The 18,236-nt window shown below is 67.3% G+C and overlaps 2 protein-coding genes across 7 annotated transcripts in view; both read right to left on the reverse strand.

Moving 5' to 3' along the window:
- Nucleotides 1-315: 315 nt before the first annotated feature.
- BEGAIN (brain enriched guanylate kinase associated) overlaps nucleotides 316-18,236 on the reverse strand; it is a 33,762-nt gene continuing 15,841 nt past the window's right edge. For 5 of the 6 annotated variants that reach the window (XM_089322616.1, XM_051830836.3, XM_051830839.3 and 2 more), the window contains 5 exons: nucleotides 6,325-6,486; nucleotides 5,731-5,797; nucleotides 5,000-5,107; nucleotides 3,275-3,358; nucleotides 316-2,358 (listed from right to left, as the gene is read on the reverse strand). In XM_089322616.1, the coding sequence (XP_089178742.1) occupies nucleotides 1,000-2,358; nucleotides 3,275-3,358; nucleotides 5,000-5,107; nucleotides 5,731-5,781 (1,602 nt within the window). In that variant the 5' untranslated portion in view covers nucleotides 5,782-5,797; nucleotides 6,325-6,486 and the 3' untranslated portion in view covers nucleotides 316-999. The remainder of the gene's footprint in view (nucleotides 2,359-3,274; nucleotides 3,359-4,999; nucleotides 5,108-5,730; nucleotides 5,798-6,324; nucleotides 6,487-18,236) is intronic. The other variant, XM_089322617.1, reaches the window with a different exon arrangement.
- Nucleotides 6,494-16,156, reverse strand: LOC149120167 (uncharacterized). The gene is made up of 4 exons (XM_089322618.1): nucleotides 16,105-16,156; nucleotides 16,019-16,074; nucleotides 15,665-15,988; nucleotides 6,494-15,596 (listed from the first exon to the last, which is right to left on the reverse strand). The coding sequence occupies exons 1-4, from the start codon at nucleotides 16,154-16,156 to the stop codon at nucleotides 15,291-15,293; spliced, it is 738 nt and encodes a 245-aa protein (XP_089178744.1). The 3' UTR covers nucleotides 6,494-15,290.

The following is an 18,236-nucleotide window of genomic DNA, read 5'->3' on the forward strand; positions in this document are numbered from 1 at the left end:
GAGACAAAGCGGCTGCTTAACAGCTGGGGACACAAGACGTCCTCAGGGAGCCAGGGACGGGGCAGCCATACCCGCCGGGAGCTGTGAGAAGCGCGCACCGCGTTCCCTCCAGGATGGGGCGCGAGGCAGGGGGCTTCCTTTTTCAGGAAATTCTAAGGCATCCACTCCAGGAGGAAGCAGAGGGAGGGAGGCAGGGGCGGACCGGCAGCCAGTAGAGTGGCACCTGCCCGAGCGCTGGGGCAGGGCCCGCCATGACCGCAGGGAGGGAGCCCAGGCCAGGGGCAGCAGGGCCAAGAACGAGCCGAGGGCTTTCCACTGATGTCTTTATTGATGAGTGCAAAACACAGGACGCATGCACCACGGACGGGACGCAAGCTTGGGACAGGGGCTGGAGTGCCTCATACGTCTGAGGTAGAGTACCACGGTGGCGGGGGCGGCTGGCGGGGGAGGAGGGAGCACCGGCCGTTCTGGGACTCACCCCGGCCCCTCTCGGGGCTCCGGGCCACCGAGAGCTCAGGGGTGGGGTGCTGGCCACGCGGTGGGAGTTTAAGAGCAGTCATCTCCTCGGTGGCTTCGGTTCCCTTCCTGCGGACAGAACTCGGGGTCCCCAGTCTCTGGCTCGCTGTGGGGAGGAGTCCTCCCCACGTATGGTCACCGTCCCCCGCCCGGGGCAGGCCCCTGTGCAGCCTCACCCAAAAAACAAAGGAGCTTTGTGTTGGAAACGCCACGGCTGCCGTCAGGGAGCTGGCGGCGAGGTGCGTTAAGAAAGACCCTTTTTCTCTATAAAAATAGTTTCGCTTATAAAAGGGGGCGGCGGCAAGGGACGCTCTCGGTGGAAGTTCCACGGCGGGGGTGGGGCCTCCGCTCAGCCTCTGCGGGGTTGGGCGTGGGGGGAAGAGGGGTTGCCGGGGAGGAAGGGGCCCTGGTCCTTGCAGGGCCTGGGGAGCGCCAAGGCGCAGCCCCCACAGCCACGGCCATGGCCACGGCCACGGCGGGTGGTCAGTTGAGCAGGGTGCCGTACAGCTGGGCCTTGGTGAGGCTGTCTTTGCGACTCAGCCCCGAGCCGCCAGTCCGCGGAAATGCCTGCTGGGGGCTGAGGCGCGCGGCCGGGTGCAGCTCTGGGGAGGCCTCCATGGAGCTGGGCTCCACGGAGTCCCTGGAGCCGGGCTCGGGCTCGGGGCTGCTGCCGGCCCCGCACAACTGCACCCCGAGCCTGTCGCCATCCCCCTCGCTGGGCGCGTAGCCGGGGAGGGGGTCGGCAGCGCGGCCGGGGCTGAGGCTCAGGTCGCCGGCCGGCCGCAGGAAGCAGGGCTCGGCCAGGTGGCCCTGGGAGAGGTCGTCACCCTCGGAGAAGCTGTCGGCCTTGTAGCTGGCGTAGAGGGGGCTGGCGCGGCCCTCGGCCTTCTTGCCCGGGCTGCCCCCGCCGCCCCCACTGTAGTAGCGTTCGGAGAAGCTGCAGGGCGAGGCGCGGCCCGCGGTGCCGGCCGGGTAGGAGTAGGCGCCGATGTCCTCCACGCTCAGGGGCCGCCACTGGCCCTGGACGTCCTCCCCGGAGAGCCGCGCGGCCCCTGGCTTGGCCCGCAGGCTCCACAGGTTTGGGGGCATCAGGGCCTGCTGGGGACCAGGGGAGGCCGGGAAGCGGAAGGGCTCGGCCGGGTACGGGGACACGGTCCGCCCAAAGCCCGGGGCCACCTCGGCCTCCAGTGGGGCCACCACGGCGGCCGTGGCCTTGGCAAAGCGAGGGCTGCCCTCGTAGGCAGCGGCGGCCGCGGCGGCGGGCGGCTTGCGGTCGAACAGCTCGTCGCGGCTGTTCAGGTAGATGGCCTGCTGCGAGGCGGTCAGCGTGCTGGCCTGCGCGTGCTCCTTCTCCTCCGACGTGGCACTGAAACTCGAGTAGGAGCTGGACGTGGGCAGCGAGCCCGCGTAGCCCGCGAAGGCCTCGCGCCGGAAGCCCGGGGGGAAGGCGGCCGCCTCGGCCTCCTCCTCCTCCTCGGCCGCGCTGTCGGTGGAGTTCTGGGCGCGCAGGAAGCCCACGTCGGTCACGGGCGCGTCCACGCTGGGCCGCCGGTCCCGCCGCCGCTCCTCGGGGCAGTAGAGGGCCGTGTCGCTGCAGTAGATGTCGCCCTTGTAGGGGGGCCGCGCGCCCGGCTTCTCGGCCCCGTCGCGGAAGGCCAGGTCGCGCGCCGAGGCGTCAGACAGGCGGGAGGAGAGGGCGGCGGGGTCGGGCTTCTCCAGCACCTTGGCGATGACGCAGGTGGGGACGCTGTCGGCGTAGGCCGGGTGGCAGAGCGGGGCGGGCAGGCTGCAGCCGTGTTTCTCCAGGTGCAGGCTCACGCGCTCCTGGAAGTCCGAGGGCAGCTGGAACGGGCGCGAGCAGGAGTCGCAGTCAGCGCGCGGCCGAGGACCACGGTGACGGACGTGACCCACACGACAGACGGACAGACGGACAGACGGACGGACGGGACCCGCCCGGGCTTCTCACTTCACACAGTGGCAGCCCTTGCGGGGGCCCGCCGGACACTTCCACCCACCCCGCCCCACGCCAGCGGGGCCCAGCAGAGCCCAGAGGCTGCCACGGGCCAGACGAGCCGGAAGCCTGCCCGCCGGCCCGCCCCACGGGCGCTCGGCTCCTCCCCCAGGCCTGTGGGCTCTGCTGGCGCCCCGGCCCCAGGCACACTGCCCGGGTGCCCGGAACGAGACAGACTCAGAAACACATGCAACAAAGATCGACGGGCCAGGGCCAGGCGCCCCACGGCCTCCGCACCAGGGCCTGGCCACGGTGCGGGGAGGGGGGCCGTCCCACTACTGTTTGATCTATTTTGTGCATGTCTTAGGTGTGGCCGAGGCCCAGGGCGGGGGATGCAGACGAGGCCCAGGAGGGAGCCTGCCTGTAGGGGTGGGCGTCTAGGGCCTGTGTAGGCTGCCACACGCGGGCGGGGGGCTCTGCCTGGTCGGAGCCCTGCCTCTGCTGCCTGTTCACCCCACGGCCGTGGCCAAAGCCCCCTTGCTGAAGGCAGCTTTCCTGTCTCTGAGTCGGACACTGCCGATCGTGGGCCGCCGCGAAGTGCACCCTGGAGGACGGGGGGCGGAGCCTGGGCTCAGCCCCCGGAAAAGGGGGGCACCGGGCAGCCCGGCAGGCCCAGAGGCCGTGCGGCAGGCGGGTCCAGGAGGGGCCGAGGGGCCCAGGCTCACCCAGCAGCTTCCTCCTCAAGGGCAGGGACGGCCGCGGGTGGGGCGGGGGCGGGGCCTGGCTGCGGGGCGGGGCCCACGTTACCTCGGACACCTTATGGACCCCGCCGTAGGTCTGGCTGCACTGCAGCAGCTGGGCCGCTAGATTGCAGTCCTTCCTATAGAGCTCCTAAAAGACAAGAGACGGCGTTGGGCGCGGCCCGCCCGCACCGAGGGGCCCTCCGGCGGGGCCGCGGGCTGGCGGGGGCTCCGTCCACCCCGGCTGCTTCACGCTCTCGCCTGCAGAACGGGCCTTACCCTGACCTGGAGCTGCTGGGGGTAGGCAGGGCTGCAGCCGCCCCACGCGGGGGCCCGTGGGCCCTGCAGAGGTGGGAACCCGTTACGGGGGGACAGGGCACGGTGGTGGAACGGGGGCCTGGTCTCCCTGGCCCCAGCCTGCCAGAGCCCTCCAGTGCCGGGCGTATCTCGGGCCCGCCACGCGTGCCCCTTTCTCAGCGTGTCCTGGCCACGGAGCTGGCTGTGTGGCTGGGCAGGGGCTGGGGCAGGTGAGTGACCCCCAGGTCCTGGCGGGGACTGGCTCAGCCTCCTGAGCGGAAAACAGATGCAAACAGTAGGAATGCAAGGGTTTACGTTGGTCTCTGGAAATCTCTGTTGCATGTGCCTGTGGCTGGATCTTCCCTTCCCACCCGCCCAGGAGCCCCCAGGCCTGGGGTCCTGCCCGCAGACCCCATGAGCCACCAGGCCACCAGCATTCGTGGTGACGTGGCCACGCTCCGCCCACGGCCAGCTGGCCAGGGACCCACGCTCCCCTTCCTCTGCCCCCTTGGCACCAACCTCCAGGACCCCAGACCCCAAGACCCCCGTGGGCTGAGCCACACCACCCTGCGCCCCCGTGGGCTGAGCCACACCACCCTGCCCCCCCGTGAGCTTAGCCACACCACCCTGCCCCCCCGCGGGCTGAGCCCACCACCCTGCCCCCCCGTGGGCTGAGCCACACCACCCTGCGCCCCCGTGGGCTGAGCCACACCACCCTGCGCCCCCGTGAGCTTAGCCACACCACCCTGCGCCCCCGCGGGCTGAGCCCACCACCCTGCGCCCCCGCGAGCTGAGCGACACCACCCTGCGCCCCCGCGGGCTGAGCCCACCACCCTGCCCCCCCGTGAGCTTAGCCACACCACCCTGCCCCCCGCGGGCTGAGCCCCCACCCTGCCCGCCTGTCCTCACAGCAGCCTGCCCGCCTGTCCTCACAGCAGCCTGCCCGCCTGTCCTCACACAGCCTGCGCCCGCGGGCTGACCCCCACCCTGCCCCCCGCGGGCCCATGCTCACTGGCTGCTCAGCTCACACACCTGCAGTGGCGCCCAGCTCTCAGGCTGCAGCCCAGCCCCAGGGGCGCCCACCCACCGTCTCGGCAGCCCAGCGCCTCCCTCCCTCACCGCCTTCAGACCTGGTGCAAGCAGCCCCCTGGGGAACGGTGCCGGCCCAGGTGCCCACCCGCTGCACCGCCTGGGGGTCCGCCATGCGACCGTGTTCCCCACCTCACCTGCCAGGGTGGCTCGCACGCAGGGAGCAGGCGCTACTGACGGAGCGCGTGGCCAGCCGTCAGGAGTGGGGGGGGCTGGGCCCATCTCACAGGGCCACGCAGCTCTGACGCGACACAGGAGCTGGCCAACAGCGGGCGTCCTGACCCCGCGTGGGGTAACAAGGCCTCGTGTTCCCCAACACGGGTCCTGCCCCAGGGAGGCCCTGCCCTGTGCCCCACCCGTCCCCCAAGGCCTCAGAGCCCCGAGAGGCAGAGCCGCCCTGACTCACGTTGTCCTCCGACAGCTTGTCGATGGTGACCTTGGCCTCCAGCAGGTGGCTGTTGAGGGCCACGATCTCGTGGCTCAGGGCCCGCTTCTCTTCCTCATAGTGCTGGCCCTGGGGGCGGGGGCGGGGGAGGAGGTGGTCGGCCAGGGTCCCAGGGGGCCAAGGTGCCGCCCGAGCCTCGGCTTCTCCGCGGCTGGGGGATGGCACCTGCTCAGGCGCTCCACGCACCTGCGCCCGCCCCGCCTCCCCCGGCGCAGGGAACCGACGCCCACTTCTGAGTTTCAGAAACAAAACAAGCCTGCGACCAAACCAGGCAGTCAGAGGCTTCCTTATCCTGACGCCAGGGCGGCGCCACAGACCTGCACCTCCTCTGACGTCAGCAGCAGCCAGGATGCCCCAGCCACCAGCCCTGGCCTCCAGGCTGGGGTCCCTCAGCCCCATCAGCTGGGGCCTCTGCAGGTGACATGACGGGCGCCGCCACACCCACGCGGGCAGGAGACCCGGGGTCGGGCTCACCCAGGGCGCCGGTCCCCCCCCGCCCCACAGCCCCAGCCTGGGGTGCTTGCGCCTGCTGCTAGTGCCCCGCCAGCAGCCCTGGGCCCACTGCACCCTCAGCCTGCTCAGCCCTGGAGGTGTCAGGAGACAGGGTCCTGAGAGCCGGCCCCAGAACCGGCCAGGGCTGGGCAGCGAGGCTGCCTCCTCCCCAGGCCCCCAGAGCCGCGGCCGGCCCTCACCATGCGGTACAGCTTGTCTTCCAGCTCCTGGTTGATCCGCTGCAGCGCCATGTAGTTGCTCTGGATCCTGGGGCGGGAGGCAGCGCGGTCAGGGCTGCGCCGGGCCCCGCCCCCCACCAGCCCCGCCCCCACCAGCCCCGCCCCGCCGCAGGTGCGCTCAGCCTCCCAGCTCCCCCGGGGTCTTTTCCCGGACCCCACTGCAGGCCCCGGTGGAGACGGGAAGGGAAGGCCAGGGGTTTCCACTTGCAAGTTCGCAGGGGCAGCTGCAAACCGACTGCGGGCTGGGCCGCGGCCTGAGGGCCTGGGGCACCGCGGGCCGGCCGGGGCGGGGGGCGGGGGGCGAGCTTGGCCGGGCGGGGACGGTGTGACCGCCCCACCCGCCGGAGCGGAAGCTCAGCTGGGGGTGCCTCAGGCAGCCAGCGGCAGCGCCGGGGCCGAGCTGGTGTCCACGGGGTCGCTGCCCCCGCGGGCGCCGGCCCCCGGGCAGCGCGCACATCAGCCTCCGCAGGAGGAGCTGGGAGCCTCGGCTGCCCCGGGCGTCTGGGGCGGTGGGCGGGCGGGGTGGGGGGCGGCGCGGCGCGGCGCGGCGCGCACCTGCGCAGCTTCTCCGTGACTTTCTCCAGCTCCTCCTGCGCGCGGCGCAGCTCGATCTCCAGGTAGTGGCGGGTGGAGTCGAACTCGGTCTCCAGCCTCTCCAGCTTGTGCGTGGTGTAGGACAGCCGCTTGCGCAGCTCGCCCCTCTGCTCCTGCAGCGCGCTGCAACGACAGGCGGGGGCGGCCGCGGCGCTCAGCCGCCCAGAACCCGGCCGGCCCGCGGGGGCGCCCCACAGCGGCAGGGGGGACGCGGGGGCCCAGAGCGGCCAGTCTCTCCCCGCTGCGGGCTGTGGCCCAGCACACGGGTCACCTCTCTGCGCCCAGGGCAGAGCCGGTGCCAGGCCATGCCCAAGTGGCTTCTGCACGGTGCGTGGAGACTGCAAAGCCCCGGCCCATTCAAGTCCTCCTCCTCCAGGAAGCCCTCAGGGGCTGAGACGGGCATCTTCAGACTCCACTTTGCCCACAGACTGGGGCTCCCTGGGATGCAGCACACCCCCTCTGGGCCGGCCGACGCGGGGGGACTGAAGCCGGGCAGGGGCCGGGCCGGGCAGGAGCTGTGGGCGCCACGATGGTGGAGACGCAGGGCCCAGGAGCCCAGCGTGCTGGGGGAGCTCGGTCAGGACCCCCGGGCCTGAGCCCCAGCGAGGGGACGAGGCGGGCGGGGTCCTCCCCAGCCCCTGGCCCTGTGAGCAGCCCACACCGCATGGGCAGCCCAGCAGCTGCCCCTGAGCACTCCTGGACCCCGCCCCCGGCTCCGCGCTACCAATAACTACAAATAGAGGGGCTTCCCCGGGCAGGGGCGGCGGCTCCCCCAGAGGCCCCACACAGGATGTGGCACAGCCAGCGAGTCGGGGCACGGAGGCCGGGTGCCACACGTGACTGCCCACACAGGTCCGCCGGCTGCCCGCATGGCGCAGTCTGTGCTGCTCCAGCCAGACTCAGGTGTTGCTTCCTCCAGGCAGCCCTCCGTGGTTGTCCCACTGCCCCCGGCTGCTTCCTGGTGGGTGCCCTGTGACTCCCCAACAGGCAGAGCCGGGGCTGCCCCAGAGGTCGGCTGTTCCCTGTGGAGCTCTTGGTCACAGGCCACAGGCAGCTCTGTGTCCAAGGACAGAGTGAGGGCGTGGCCTGCCCGTCTGCCCACCCTCATGGCCACCTCAGTCCTGAGTCCTCGTCCCTCACCCCAGCCACCCACACTCCCTCCCTGGGACCTGTCGCCCAGCCCGAACACCCAACCACACACCCGTCCGTCAGACCCCCGCCTCCCTGGCCAGCCCTGGGCCTGGGCCCTCACAGCCGGGACAAAGACTAATGGGGCCCCCTGTGCCGGGGAGCCGCAGTGACGGGGTGGCGGGCTGGCTGCAGGGGACCCTCCACCCCCCAGAGGGGCAGCAGCTCCCCATGGCCTCAGGTCACCCACGGCAGACTGTGCAACTCCCACGCGCCCAGCCCTCATGCCCAGCTCCCACACGACCGGTCCCTGCGCTGGCCACGCCCCCGGCCCTGAACCTGCACCTGCCCACCGGCCGGGGGCGGCGCCTGCACACGCCTCTGCGGCCCCCCAGTCCCATCCCCTCCCCGTGTCCCCACCACAGCCGTCACATCACAGCCCCCTCCTCAGCACCCAGGCCCTCCCCGTGTGTCCCGCACCTGTCTCCCCATCCTGGACACGCGCTGACCCTCTGCCGGGCCACCGTCTGCAGCGGGGGCCTCCTGGGCACCACACCCGCACGTCCAGCCGCTGGCCCCTGGCTTCGCACACTCAGCAGAGACCACAGGCCACGCCCACCTCCACTGCCCTCCACGCCCGAGGGCCTGGGCTGGGCACTGGGTCTGTGTCACGTGGGCGGTGCCACCGTGCCAGGGTAGCAAGCCAAGCCCTGCCTGCTGCAGCCTCAGTTTCCATGTCTGTAAAATGGGATGGCGCACCCTTCCCTGGCCCCCACCCGGGGAGCAGGGCTGTCCCTGGCTGGTGGTCGGGGGGACACAGGATGGGAGTGGGGCTGCCAGGGCCTGGGAGCAGCCAGAGCCAGGCGCTGCGTGCTGGGGGCCCCTCCTGGGTCCGGGGGCCCAGGGAGCCCTGCTGTGTGACTGCCGGGTGAAGACACCTCACCCTGGCCCTAACCTCAGTGTGGCGCATGCGTGTGTATCGGATACACATGCACATGTGTTACATGCGTGTTTATGTTGTCTGTGCATTTGTAGGTGTGTCTATCGTGTGCATATGTATGGGTGTGCGCATGTGCATTGTGTATATCATATGTGTGCTGTACATGTGTGCGTGTATGCATCATGCAGTGTGTATGTGTTATGTGTGTGATGTGTATGTATAGGCACGTGTGCTGTATTGTGTTCATGCACGTGCCTGTATGTACACGTGTGTGTGTAGTGTCTGTGATGTGTGTGTACTGTGTAGGTTTGGGCATGCATGTACATACACACGTGTGTATGTGTTCATGTGCATGTGTGTATGTGTGCAGCTTTGTATGTGTGTGCATGTGCAGTGTCTATGATGCATATATTATGCATGTATGTGTGTGTGGTTTGTGTGCATGTGTGCAGCTCTGTGTGTGGTGTCTGTGATGTGTATATCATACATGTGTGTACTGTGTAGGTGTGGGCATGCATGTATGTGTGTATATGTGTTTGTGTGCATGTGTGCAGTTCTATGTGTGTGCATGTGTAGTGTCTGTGATGTGTGCATCATGTATGTGTGTATTATTTATGTGCTCGTGTGCATCTCTGTGTATATGCGTGTGTGGTGTCTGTGATGTGTATATCATGCATGTGTGTATTGTGTAGGTGTGGGCATGCATGCGTGTGTACATGTGTTGTTTGTGTGCACGTGTGCAGCTCTGTGTGTATGCATGTGTGGTGTCTGTGACGTGTGAACCATGCATGTGTGTACTGTGTAGGTGTGGGCATGCATACATGTGTTGTGTGTGTGCAATTCTGTGTGTATGTGTGTGGTGTCTGACGTGTGAACCATGCATGTGTGTACTGTGTAGGTGTGGGCATGTGTACATGTGTTGTTTGTGTGCACGTGTGCAGCTCTGTGTGTATGCATGTGTGGTGTCTGTGATGTGTGAACCATGCATGTGTGTACTGTGTAGGTGTGGGCATGCATGCATGTGTTGTGTGTGTGCAATTCTGTGTGTATGTGTGTGGTGTCTGACGTGTGAACCATGCATGTGTGTACTGTGTAGGTGTGGGCATGTGTACATGTGTTGTTTGTGTGCACGTGTGCAACTCTGTGTGTGTATGTGTGGTGTTTGTGATGTGTGCATCATGCCTGTATTGTTTCTGTGCATGTGTGCAGCTCTGTGTGTGTGTGGTGTCTGATGTGTGAACTATGTGTGTGTGTACTGTGTAGGTGTGGGCATGTGTGCATGTGTGTACATGTGTTGTCTGTGTGCACATGTGCAGCTCTGTGTGTGCATGTATGTGTGGTGTCTGTGATGTGTGCATCATGCATGTGTGTACTGTGTAGGTGTGGGCATGCATGCATGTGTACCTGTGTTGTGTGTGTGCAGCTCTGTGCGTGTGCGTGTGCGGTCTGTGTCTGTGTGTGCTTCTCGGTTCCCTCCTTGCCCCTGGGAAGCCCCTGAAGAGCGGCAGGTGCTGGGCCTGCCAGGGCCCAGAGAGACCCAGGACCCTCCTCCCCTTCCAGCAGGGCCCAAGTGAGGAGGGGGCTCAGCGAGGCTGTGACGCTGGCCGGAGGCCCTCCCCTCTGGGCAGCCCATTCCCGGGGAGCTGGACTCAGACACAGGCGGGGCGGGGAGACACCAGGCAGGTTCCCTGTCCCAGAGCGCAGGCGAGGACCCGGGCGGCCCGAGCACGAGGGCACCCAGGGAGCGCAGCACTGGCGGGGGGGGGGGGTGGGAAGGCCCCCTGCTGGGACCCAGCGGGCTCCTGCCGCCTGCCAGGCGGTGGGGTGGGCGAGGGTACAGGGCCTAGGGGCAGGGTCTGGCCGTGCACTCTAAGGGCTCAGGCTCGTCTGTGGCAGCGCGTCCCCCATGGCGGGCTTTTCTGGGTGCCCTGTGCCCACCTGCAGGCCTGCTCGGCCTGGGTCGGGGTCCACACGGCCAGCTGGGTTGGGGGTCCTCACGGGTGCAGCTCCAGCATGTGTTCCCCAGGCGGGGGGAGGGGGCAGGTGACACCCTCCCCATGGCCGGCTGACGCGTGCGCAGGCTCGCTCAGGGCTGCCCACTTCATCCTCCCCTCCCCACGGCCACCCTGGACCAGACAGCAGGTGGGTGTGAGCAGGGACAAGGCCCAGCCTGGCCCTGCAGAAGGACGCCTTGTCCTGGAGAGGCAGTGGGGGCCCAGAGAAGTTAAGCCAGTGCCCCCAAACACAGAGCAAGTCTCAAGGGAGGACAGGCCGAGAGCCCGGTGGGCGTGGTGCTGACGGCAGATGAGCCCAGCGCGCGGCAGCCAGGGGACTCCCGCGTGGCCGCTGGGCTAAGCGACTGCTCCAGCGGGTGGGGCCGTGGCCTGGGGCAGGCCGGCCTGATGTCACCCCCAGCTGGTGTCCCCGGTGGGGAGCCGGCTCCTGGGGAGCCCCTGAGGACTGCAAGCTGCCTTCCCCCGACGTAGCTGGCACAGTGTGGGAGGGGTGGAGCGGGGGGAGCCCAGGGTGCTCCGGCACCTGCTGGTGCACCTGCTGCCTCACCCAGCCCGGGGAGGGGCGCCACGTCACCCCCTCATAGACGGGAGGAGGAGGAGGGAGGGCTCCAGGCAGGCCAGGCCGCACCCCGTGTCCAGGGCGCTGCCTCCTGACCTCCTTCCTGGTGTGTGGCCACCCCCACCCCCACGCGCCAGGCCTGGGCCCACGCTGCCCCTCCCCTAGGAATGCCATCGGCCCCTTTGCATTCCCAGATTCTCCCCTTTCCTACAAGGCTCTGCTCAAAAGCCACCTCCTCCAGGCAACCCGCCCTGGTTTCCCCTCGCTGAGGGCTGCCTCCTCTCCCTCCATCATCTCGGCCTGCGCCATCCCAGGGTCCTGCTGGGAATCCTACGGGTCTCTGCTCGGCCGCTGCCCTCCCTCCAGGCTGTGCTTCCTGCTGGTCCTCCCGGTGAGGGGCAGGGCTGTGTCCTCCGCGTCCCAGGTGAGCCAAGGGCCCGAGCCGCTGTGCCCGCGTCCCCGAGCGACTATGCCGCTCCCAGCCTGCCCGGTGGTCACACTTCACCCTGCCACCCTGCCTGTCACACACACACACACACACACACACACACCCTGCAGGCACCTCTCATCTGGGCGGCTCTGTCCCCATGTCCCCTGTGCCACCACCTCACCGGCTCCCTTGGGCTCAGGTTAACCCCTCCCCACCCAGCAGCCAGACTCCCGGACTGAGCCCCAGGCTCCTGCCCCCCACCCCGGCACCCGGCCTGAGCCCCACACGCTTGCTGGCCTCGGGCTGGCCACAGGTGCTCCTGCCCTGTCTTCTCAGGCCTGGGACGGGCCCCCTGGCCTGCTCCAAGCCAGCCCCATCCCAGGGGCCCCCTGGAAAGCCCTGCTTCAGCCGCCGCCCCGCGTGGCCCTGAGCGGGGGCCGCCTCCCGGCCGCAAGGTCTGACACACCGGCCTGTCTCTGGTCTCCTTTGGGGCCGGCTAAAGAGGGAGCTGGCACGAGTCCCACACCACACAGGTCAGGACACGCAGGACACTCCACACCTGCCGGGGGCCTGCACGTCCCTCCCCGCCCACCCCCTCCGCGGGCCACTCTGGGGGCACGTGTGTTCCACCCCCCACTTTCCGGATGAGGCAGGTGAGGAACGCAGGGTCCCTTCCCGCACGCCGAGACTCGGCTGTGAACGCACACTCCGAGCGTCACCCTTTTCCCGACGCGGCCCCCGCGCCTCTGCCCAGCGCCGAGGAGGAGACGGAGGCCCGGGGGATGCCCCCTTCGGGGGTGGGAGGAGGGCACGCCCTGGGACCTGGGTGGGCCCCGGGGCAACCGGCCAGCCCCTCATTCTACCGGGGCTCAGCCCCTCCTGCCCTGCCGTGAGACCCCTGGCTGCAGTGCAGCGGCTCCTGGGGCAGGATGCGTGTGTGCGTGCAGGTGGGCACACCCGTGCGTGCGTGTCCGTGCGTGTCAGTGCATGCACACGTCAAGTGTGTCCTGGAGCCCCGGCCAGGAGGGGTGGCCGGAGGAGGACAGAGCTGCGACTCAAGCCAGGCCACCTGCCAGGGCGCAGGGACTCCTGGGACACGCCTGGACTCCCTCCCCCGGCCACGCCGCTGCCCCTCCCCCTCGCCAGGCCAGGACGCCGCAGGATGCGCTCATCTCGCCTCATCTTATCAGGCGGCCGCAGCCCTGCCCCGCTGCCCTCTGGGCCACGGCACAGCCACGTGCCTCTGTGTCCTGGGGAGCCCTCCGTGGGCAGGCACACCCGCAGAGCCCGGGCCGAGGCAAAGCAGACCAACGGGGCAGGAGGATGCAGCAGCTGCAGAGCCGCACGGGGCCCTGAACTGCGCTGCGGCTCCTGCTGGGAGCACCCCCTTCCCTTGACTCTACCCACCTCCTCCAGGAAGGGCTCCCTGACTGCCCCTCCAGCCCTCTAGTGCAGGGGCAGCACCGGGAAGCAGGCAGGGCGCAGGAGAACACAGTCGGCCCCAGCGCCCGGCAGAGCGGCCCAGGAAAGACCCGGAAGGGGAAGCCAGGGACTCGGTGCCAGAAGACAGACATGGCTGAGGGTCTACAGGTGGCTGGGAGCAGGGCTGCCTAGGACAGTGGGGCCTCCCCTCATCCCTCCCCCCCGCAAGCCATGACCTTCAGTGTCCCCATCATTGGGCCTGGGTCCCGAGCAAGGATCCGTGCAGTCACATGACAACTCCACGTGTGAGTCAGGGGAGACCCCACGCAGGCCTTCTGACCCCTGCTTCCAGCCGTGGGACCCACAGGGGACATAGGTGACACCTGGGCCCCCAGCACAGGGCCTGGCACACGGAAAGAGCAACCAACACGTGCTGAACGGAGCTGAGCGGGGGCACCACCACGGACGCCCCAGCGGTACACCCCGGAGGGAGAGAGCTGACCCGCGGCCCCACAGTGCCCCCTGCGGTGCCTTTACCAATGCGGGAACCCCGCTTCCAACACCTGCACCCACACTTCCTGGAGGGACCACCTGACACTCCTCCCTGCAGCCACGCCCATCCCAGGCCCTCGATGCCCCGCCCACTGAGACAGCGCAACCAACTGCACACTGCGCCCCGCCCCGCCCGCCGCCGCCAGTGTCCACCTGCCTGGCACTACACACAGCTCACTGGGCGCGGCTCCAGCCTCCCCTTGCCTGAGCCCTCAGCGTCCCCTGCCTTCCAGATGGTTCTGTCTGGCATGCAAACCTGGGCCACGCTCCCACCTGGCGAACCTCTCTCGCCCCCCACGCGCTGCCAGTTTCCTGCCCTGGGGTGGTGCGTGTCCTGGCAGTCTCGGCTTCCTCGCTCCCATCCCACCGAGCTTTGTCCCCTGCGTGCCACCGAGCCGGCTCTGCCCGGTGGATCACCCCTCTACACAGAGCGGGGACACCTGGAGGTGCCTGGGGAGGCCACAGGGGGGCCACAGCCAGCAACAAGTTCCCCGTGGGGCCCTGATTAACCTCCCAGCCCTGCACCCCCCCCAGCGCCCAGGTAGAAGGGGCGGCCTGCCACACTCGGATCACCAGGGTCATTACCAAGGAGCCTACACTGGCTTTGCTGATCTGACCTCCCGCCAGCCTGCTCACCGCTGCTGACAGACGTGGGCACACTTATTAATGGGCCCGCGCTGGGCGGGGGGCTGTCCCCTCCAGCGTGGGGGATCTCAGTGCAAATCCTGGCCTGGGGTGCACAGCAAGGACCTCGTGCTGCCGGCCAGTGCCCCAGCCCCCTCGTGCAGATCTGCAGGCCTCTAGGGGATGCCCTGGGCCCCCCGCCGGCCCCGCTCCACCCTCAACCCCAGCCACTGCACATCTCTGCATGTCACACACACACACACGCATGCACACACACACACACCCGACAGCCTCCAGGGTGAAGCCCGGTCTGGAGGGAGAACCGTCGCTGGCCAGTTCAGCCTGGCCGCAGGGGGCTGCAGGCAGAGGAGGCAGCTGCCTTGCTGGGCTCGGGTTCCCCACCTGTAGTGAAAGCCCAAAGGGGCGTCTGTGACCACTGCGACCTCCCCTGGCCTGTGTGTCTCCCCTCCGTGCCTGCGTCAGCTCCACGAGGGGTCACAGGGGTCACCTGTGGGCAGGCAGTTTTCCTGATGGGGTGAGGTGGGCCCGGGTAGCCGGCCCGGGAGCAGGTGCACGTCGGGACCCACTGCCCTGCCACCGTCCCCGGCTCGCCGCCTTAGCCTCCCGGCCTCCATCTCCCCATGCCGGGGTAGGGGCAGAAGCCAGCTCAGCTTCCCGCAGCCCCAGACACCTCCAGGTTGTCCTGGGGGCCCCGCCCCACGTTGACAGCTGCGGGTCAGGCACCCTCAGCTGCCAGTGTCTCAGGTCCTCGCCTCCCAGCAGCACCCTGCCTGCCTCCCACTGGTAAAGGCCCCCACCTGGTGAGGCCCAGCCACGCTGCCTGCTGTGGTCCTGCTGGGTGTCCAGTTTCAGCAGCACAGCCCCGCCCAGCTGGGGGCCTCTGCTGTTGGGGAGATGAAGGGAGGGAGGGAGGGGACGGTGGGCGTGGCAGCCGGCAGCCCAAGCAGGCCTGAGCCAGGAGGCTGAGAGGCACCCATGAGGCACGGCCTCCTGGGAGCCAGGGGTGTGCACGGCCAGGGAAAGCAGTCAGCCATGGGGGGCGGCAGAGCCGGCCCCTGGCCCCAGCCCAGAAATCCTCTTCTGCTCCCTATTCGGGCCCAGCCTGCCACGTCCTCCTTCACCTACGCGACGGGCAGGGACACAGGGCTCCGCCAGGGCGGTCAGCAGACCCTGCCCTGATGCCCGCCCGCCTCCAGACACCTGCACACCTGCTCGGGTCCTTCCCTGGGCACCTTCTCAAGAGCTTTCCAGGCCTTGAGGAGCCGAATCACAGCCGACACACCCAGCTACACACACACACACAGAGGCACACACGCACACACAGAGGCACACACGCACACACACAGAGCTACATGCACACACACAGAGGCACACACACACAGAGGTACACATGCACACACACAGAGGCACACACACACAGAGGTACACATGCACACACACAGAGGCACACACACACAGAGGTACACATGCACACACAGAGGTACACACACACACAGAGGCATACACGCACACACACAGAGGCACACATGCACACACACAGAGCTACACGCACACACAGCTACACGCACACACACAGAGGTACACACACACACAGAGGTACACATGCACACACACAGAGGCATACACGCACACACACAGAGGCACACATGCACACACAGAGGTACACACACACACAGAGGCACACATGCACACACAGAGGTACACGCACACACAGAGGCACACACACAGACACAGAGGCACACACGCACACACACAGAGGCACACATGCACACACAGAGGTACACACACACACAGAGGCACACATGCACACACAGAGGTACACATGCACACACAGAGGTACACACACACACAGAGGTACACACACACACAGAGGCACACATGCACACACAGACACAGAGGCACACACGCACACACACAGCTACACGCACACACAGCTACACGCACACACACAGAGGTACACACACACAGAGGCACACACAGAGGCACACACGCACGCACATGCACACATACACACACAGAGCTACATGTATACACGCAGAGGCACACACGCACACACACAGAGGTACACACGCACACACACAGAGGCACACACGCACACACATGCATGCATACACACACAGAGCTACACGCATACACACAGAGGCACACACGCACACACACAGAGGCACACAAGCGCACACACGCACACACACAGAGGCACACAAGCACACACATGCATGCATACACACACAGGTACACGCACACACACATACACAATACACACACAGAATTCACGCACACACAGGCACACACACATACATATACACATGCACACACACAGGTACAGGCACACATATGTACAAGTGCACACACAGGCGTGTGCATACAAATATACATGTACACGCAATGCTGGTACATACATGCACATGTACGTGTGGGTAGGTGCACACAAGCACACATGTACACACCTATATGTGCACGCATACATGTACACGCAAACACATGTGCACACACATACATGCACAAGCACACACATGTACATGCACACACATGCACACAGGCACGCACACTTGCCCTCCTGTCTTGTGCTTGTGGCCATTACTTATTTAGAAACGAGTCCTGTCTCTCCCACCCAGGGGATTTCTGCCTGTGTTGGTCACTGCCATCTCCCCAGCGCCTACCATGGCCTCTGGTACACAGTGGTGCTTAACAGACAGCAATGAAAGCAGGAGCGACGAGCTAAAGGCCAGGGCTGGGAGACTCCCGGGGAGAGCAGGGTCCCCCCAGGGAGGGGGGCAGGGCAGGTGCAGGGTGGGGGTGGGGCTGGGCGCTGCACTGGGGTTGGGGGAGCAGGTCTTGCAGGTGCATCTCAGCGCCAGGCTTCAGGCCGCACATTGACACGGCTCTGAGGATGGGGACCCTGGGACAACCGTAAGAGCCGTCTGTCGCTGTCTCCAGGACACGGGCCTGGCGTGTCTCCTTAGCGTCTCCAGCTGGGCCGCAGCAGCTGGCACAGGCCGGGCAACAGGAGTGAATCCCAGAGGGTGGGCTCCAGCAGTCCCGTATGCACACAGGAGAACACAGAAACCACGCCCAAGGCCGTGTCTCGCACCGAGACCACCTGCAGGGGCACCAAAGGCCCCCGCGCCATGGAAGATTCTGGACACAAGGCACACAAAGCTCTCAGCGAAAAGCAAAGCCCAGACACTCCACAAAAGTCAAACCAAGAACTCCCGTTCCCCCAAAGAGCCCTTCAGCAGCCACAAGTCAGCAACCACCAGGCAAAACAGACAAGCAGTGCCCAGGAGCTCCGCCAGCCAGGTGGGGGACACCCGGACAGGTGGGAACCGGGGCCAGCGCGGCGGGGGACAGCGACAAGAGAAGCACCCGGAGCCTTGGGCCTTAGCTCCACGCTGAGCACAGGCCGCCCTGCGGGCCAGCAGTCCCAGAGCTGTGCTGGGGGCCCGGCACACTTGTTCTGTGCCCCCGGGGTCCAGGCTGGCACCTGCCCAGCCCTAGCAACGAACGCCCAGTGTAGCCGAGATGCCTGGGAGCGCCCTGTACCCACGAGTCGCCAAGGGCGCCCCCATAACCGGACCGTTGTTGGGGGGGAAAAGCCCACCTCCCAAAGCATGGGCTGGGAGACTCTGCTGGCGAGAGGTCTCAGGCCAGCCAAGACAGTGCAGAGCCCAGATGACAACAGCAAACACGCAGAAGCAGGTGCGAACCGCTAACCACGAAGTCGGGGTCCTAGGGACCCCTGGGCGGGGAGGGTGGGGTGGGGTTGGGAAGGGTCTGGAGGGACCTCTGGGGGCTTCGTGTCCAGGGCTGCTGGTCCTCCTAATGTGACCGTCACTCAGCTGTGGAGACACTCTCGGCTTTCTGGGCACCCAGCAGCAGTTCAGAGCCGGGGAGTCTGGGACGGCGCTGGGCGTCCCGGCACCCCCAGCCCTGCCTCCCTGGGTGAGCAGCAGGTATCCCGGCTCCACAGAGGCAGGGGCCTGGGGGCGGAGAGGACCCACTGGGGGATATGACTGAGGGATGAGGGATGCAGTGCTCCGAGCACACAGGCCGCAGAGCCGGCCAACCTGCAAACACAGGAGGGTTCCGGGACAGCAGAGGCAGGGAAGGTACGAGGCAGGGGCAGAGGTTAGGCCATCAACCACCCCGGGTATGGCTGCATACCTACTATGTGCCAGCTGG

The sequence above is a fragment of the Oryctolagus cuniculus genome, chromosome 20 (assembly GCF_051225735.1).
Source record: "Oryctolagus cuniculus isolate XC-2025 breed Fujian yellow rabbit chromosome 20, ASM5122573v1, whole genome shotgun sequence".
NCBI lineage: Eukaryota > Metazoa > Chordata > Mammalia > Lagomorpha > Leporidae > Oryctolagus > Oryctolagus cuniculus.

Coding starts and splice junctions, on each gene's coding strand:
- LOC149120167 (XM_089322618.1), bottom strand. CDS start 16,156: ATGTGTGTGCGTGTGTGCCTCTGTGTGTGTGCGTGTGTACCTCTGTGT. Junction 16,075..16,104: donor GTGTGTACCTCTGTGTGTGT/GCGTGTGTGCCT, acceptor GTATACATGTAG/CTCTGTGTGTGTATGTGTGC. Junction 15,989..16,018: donor GCCTCTGTGTGTGCCTCTGT/GTGTGTGTACCT, acceptor GTGTGCGTGTAG/CTGTGTGTGCGTGTAGCTGT.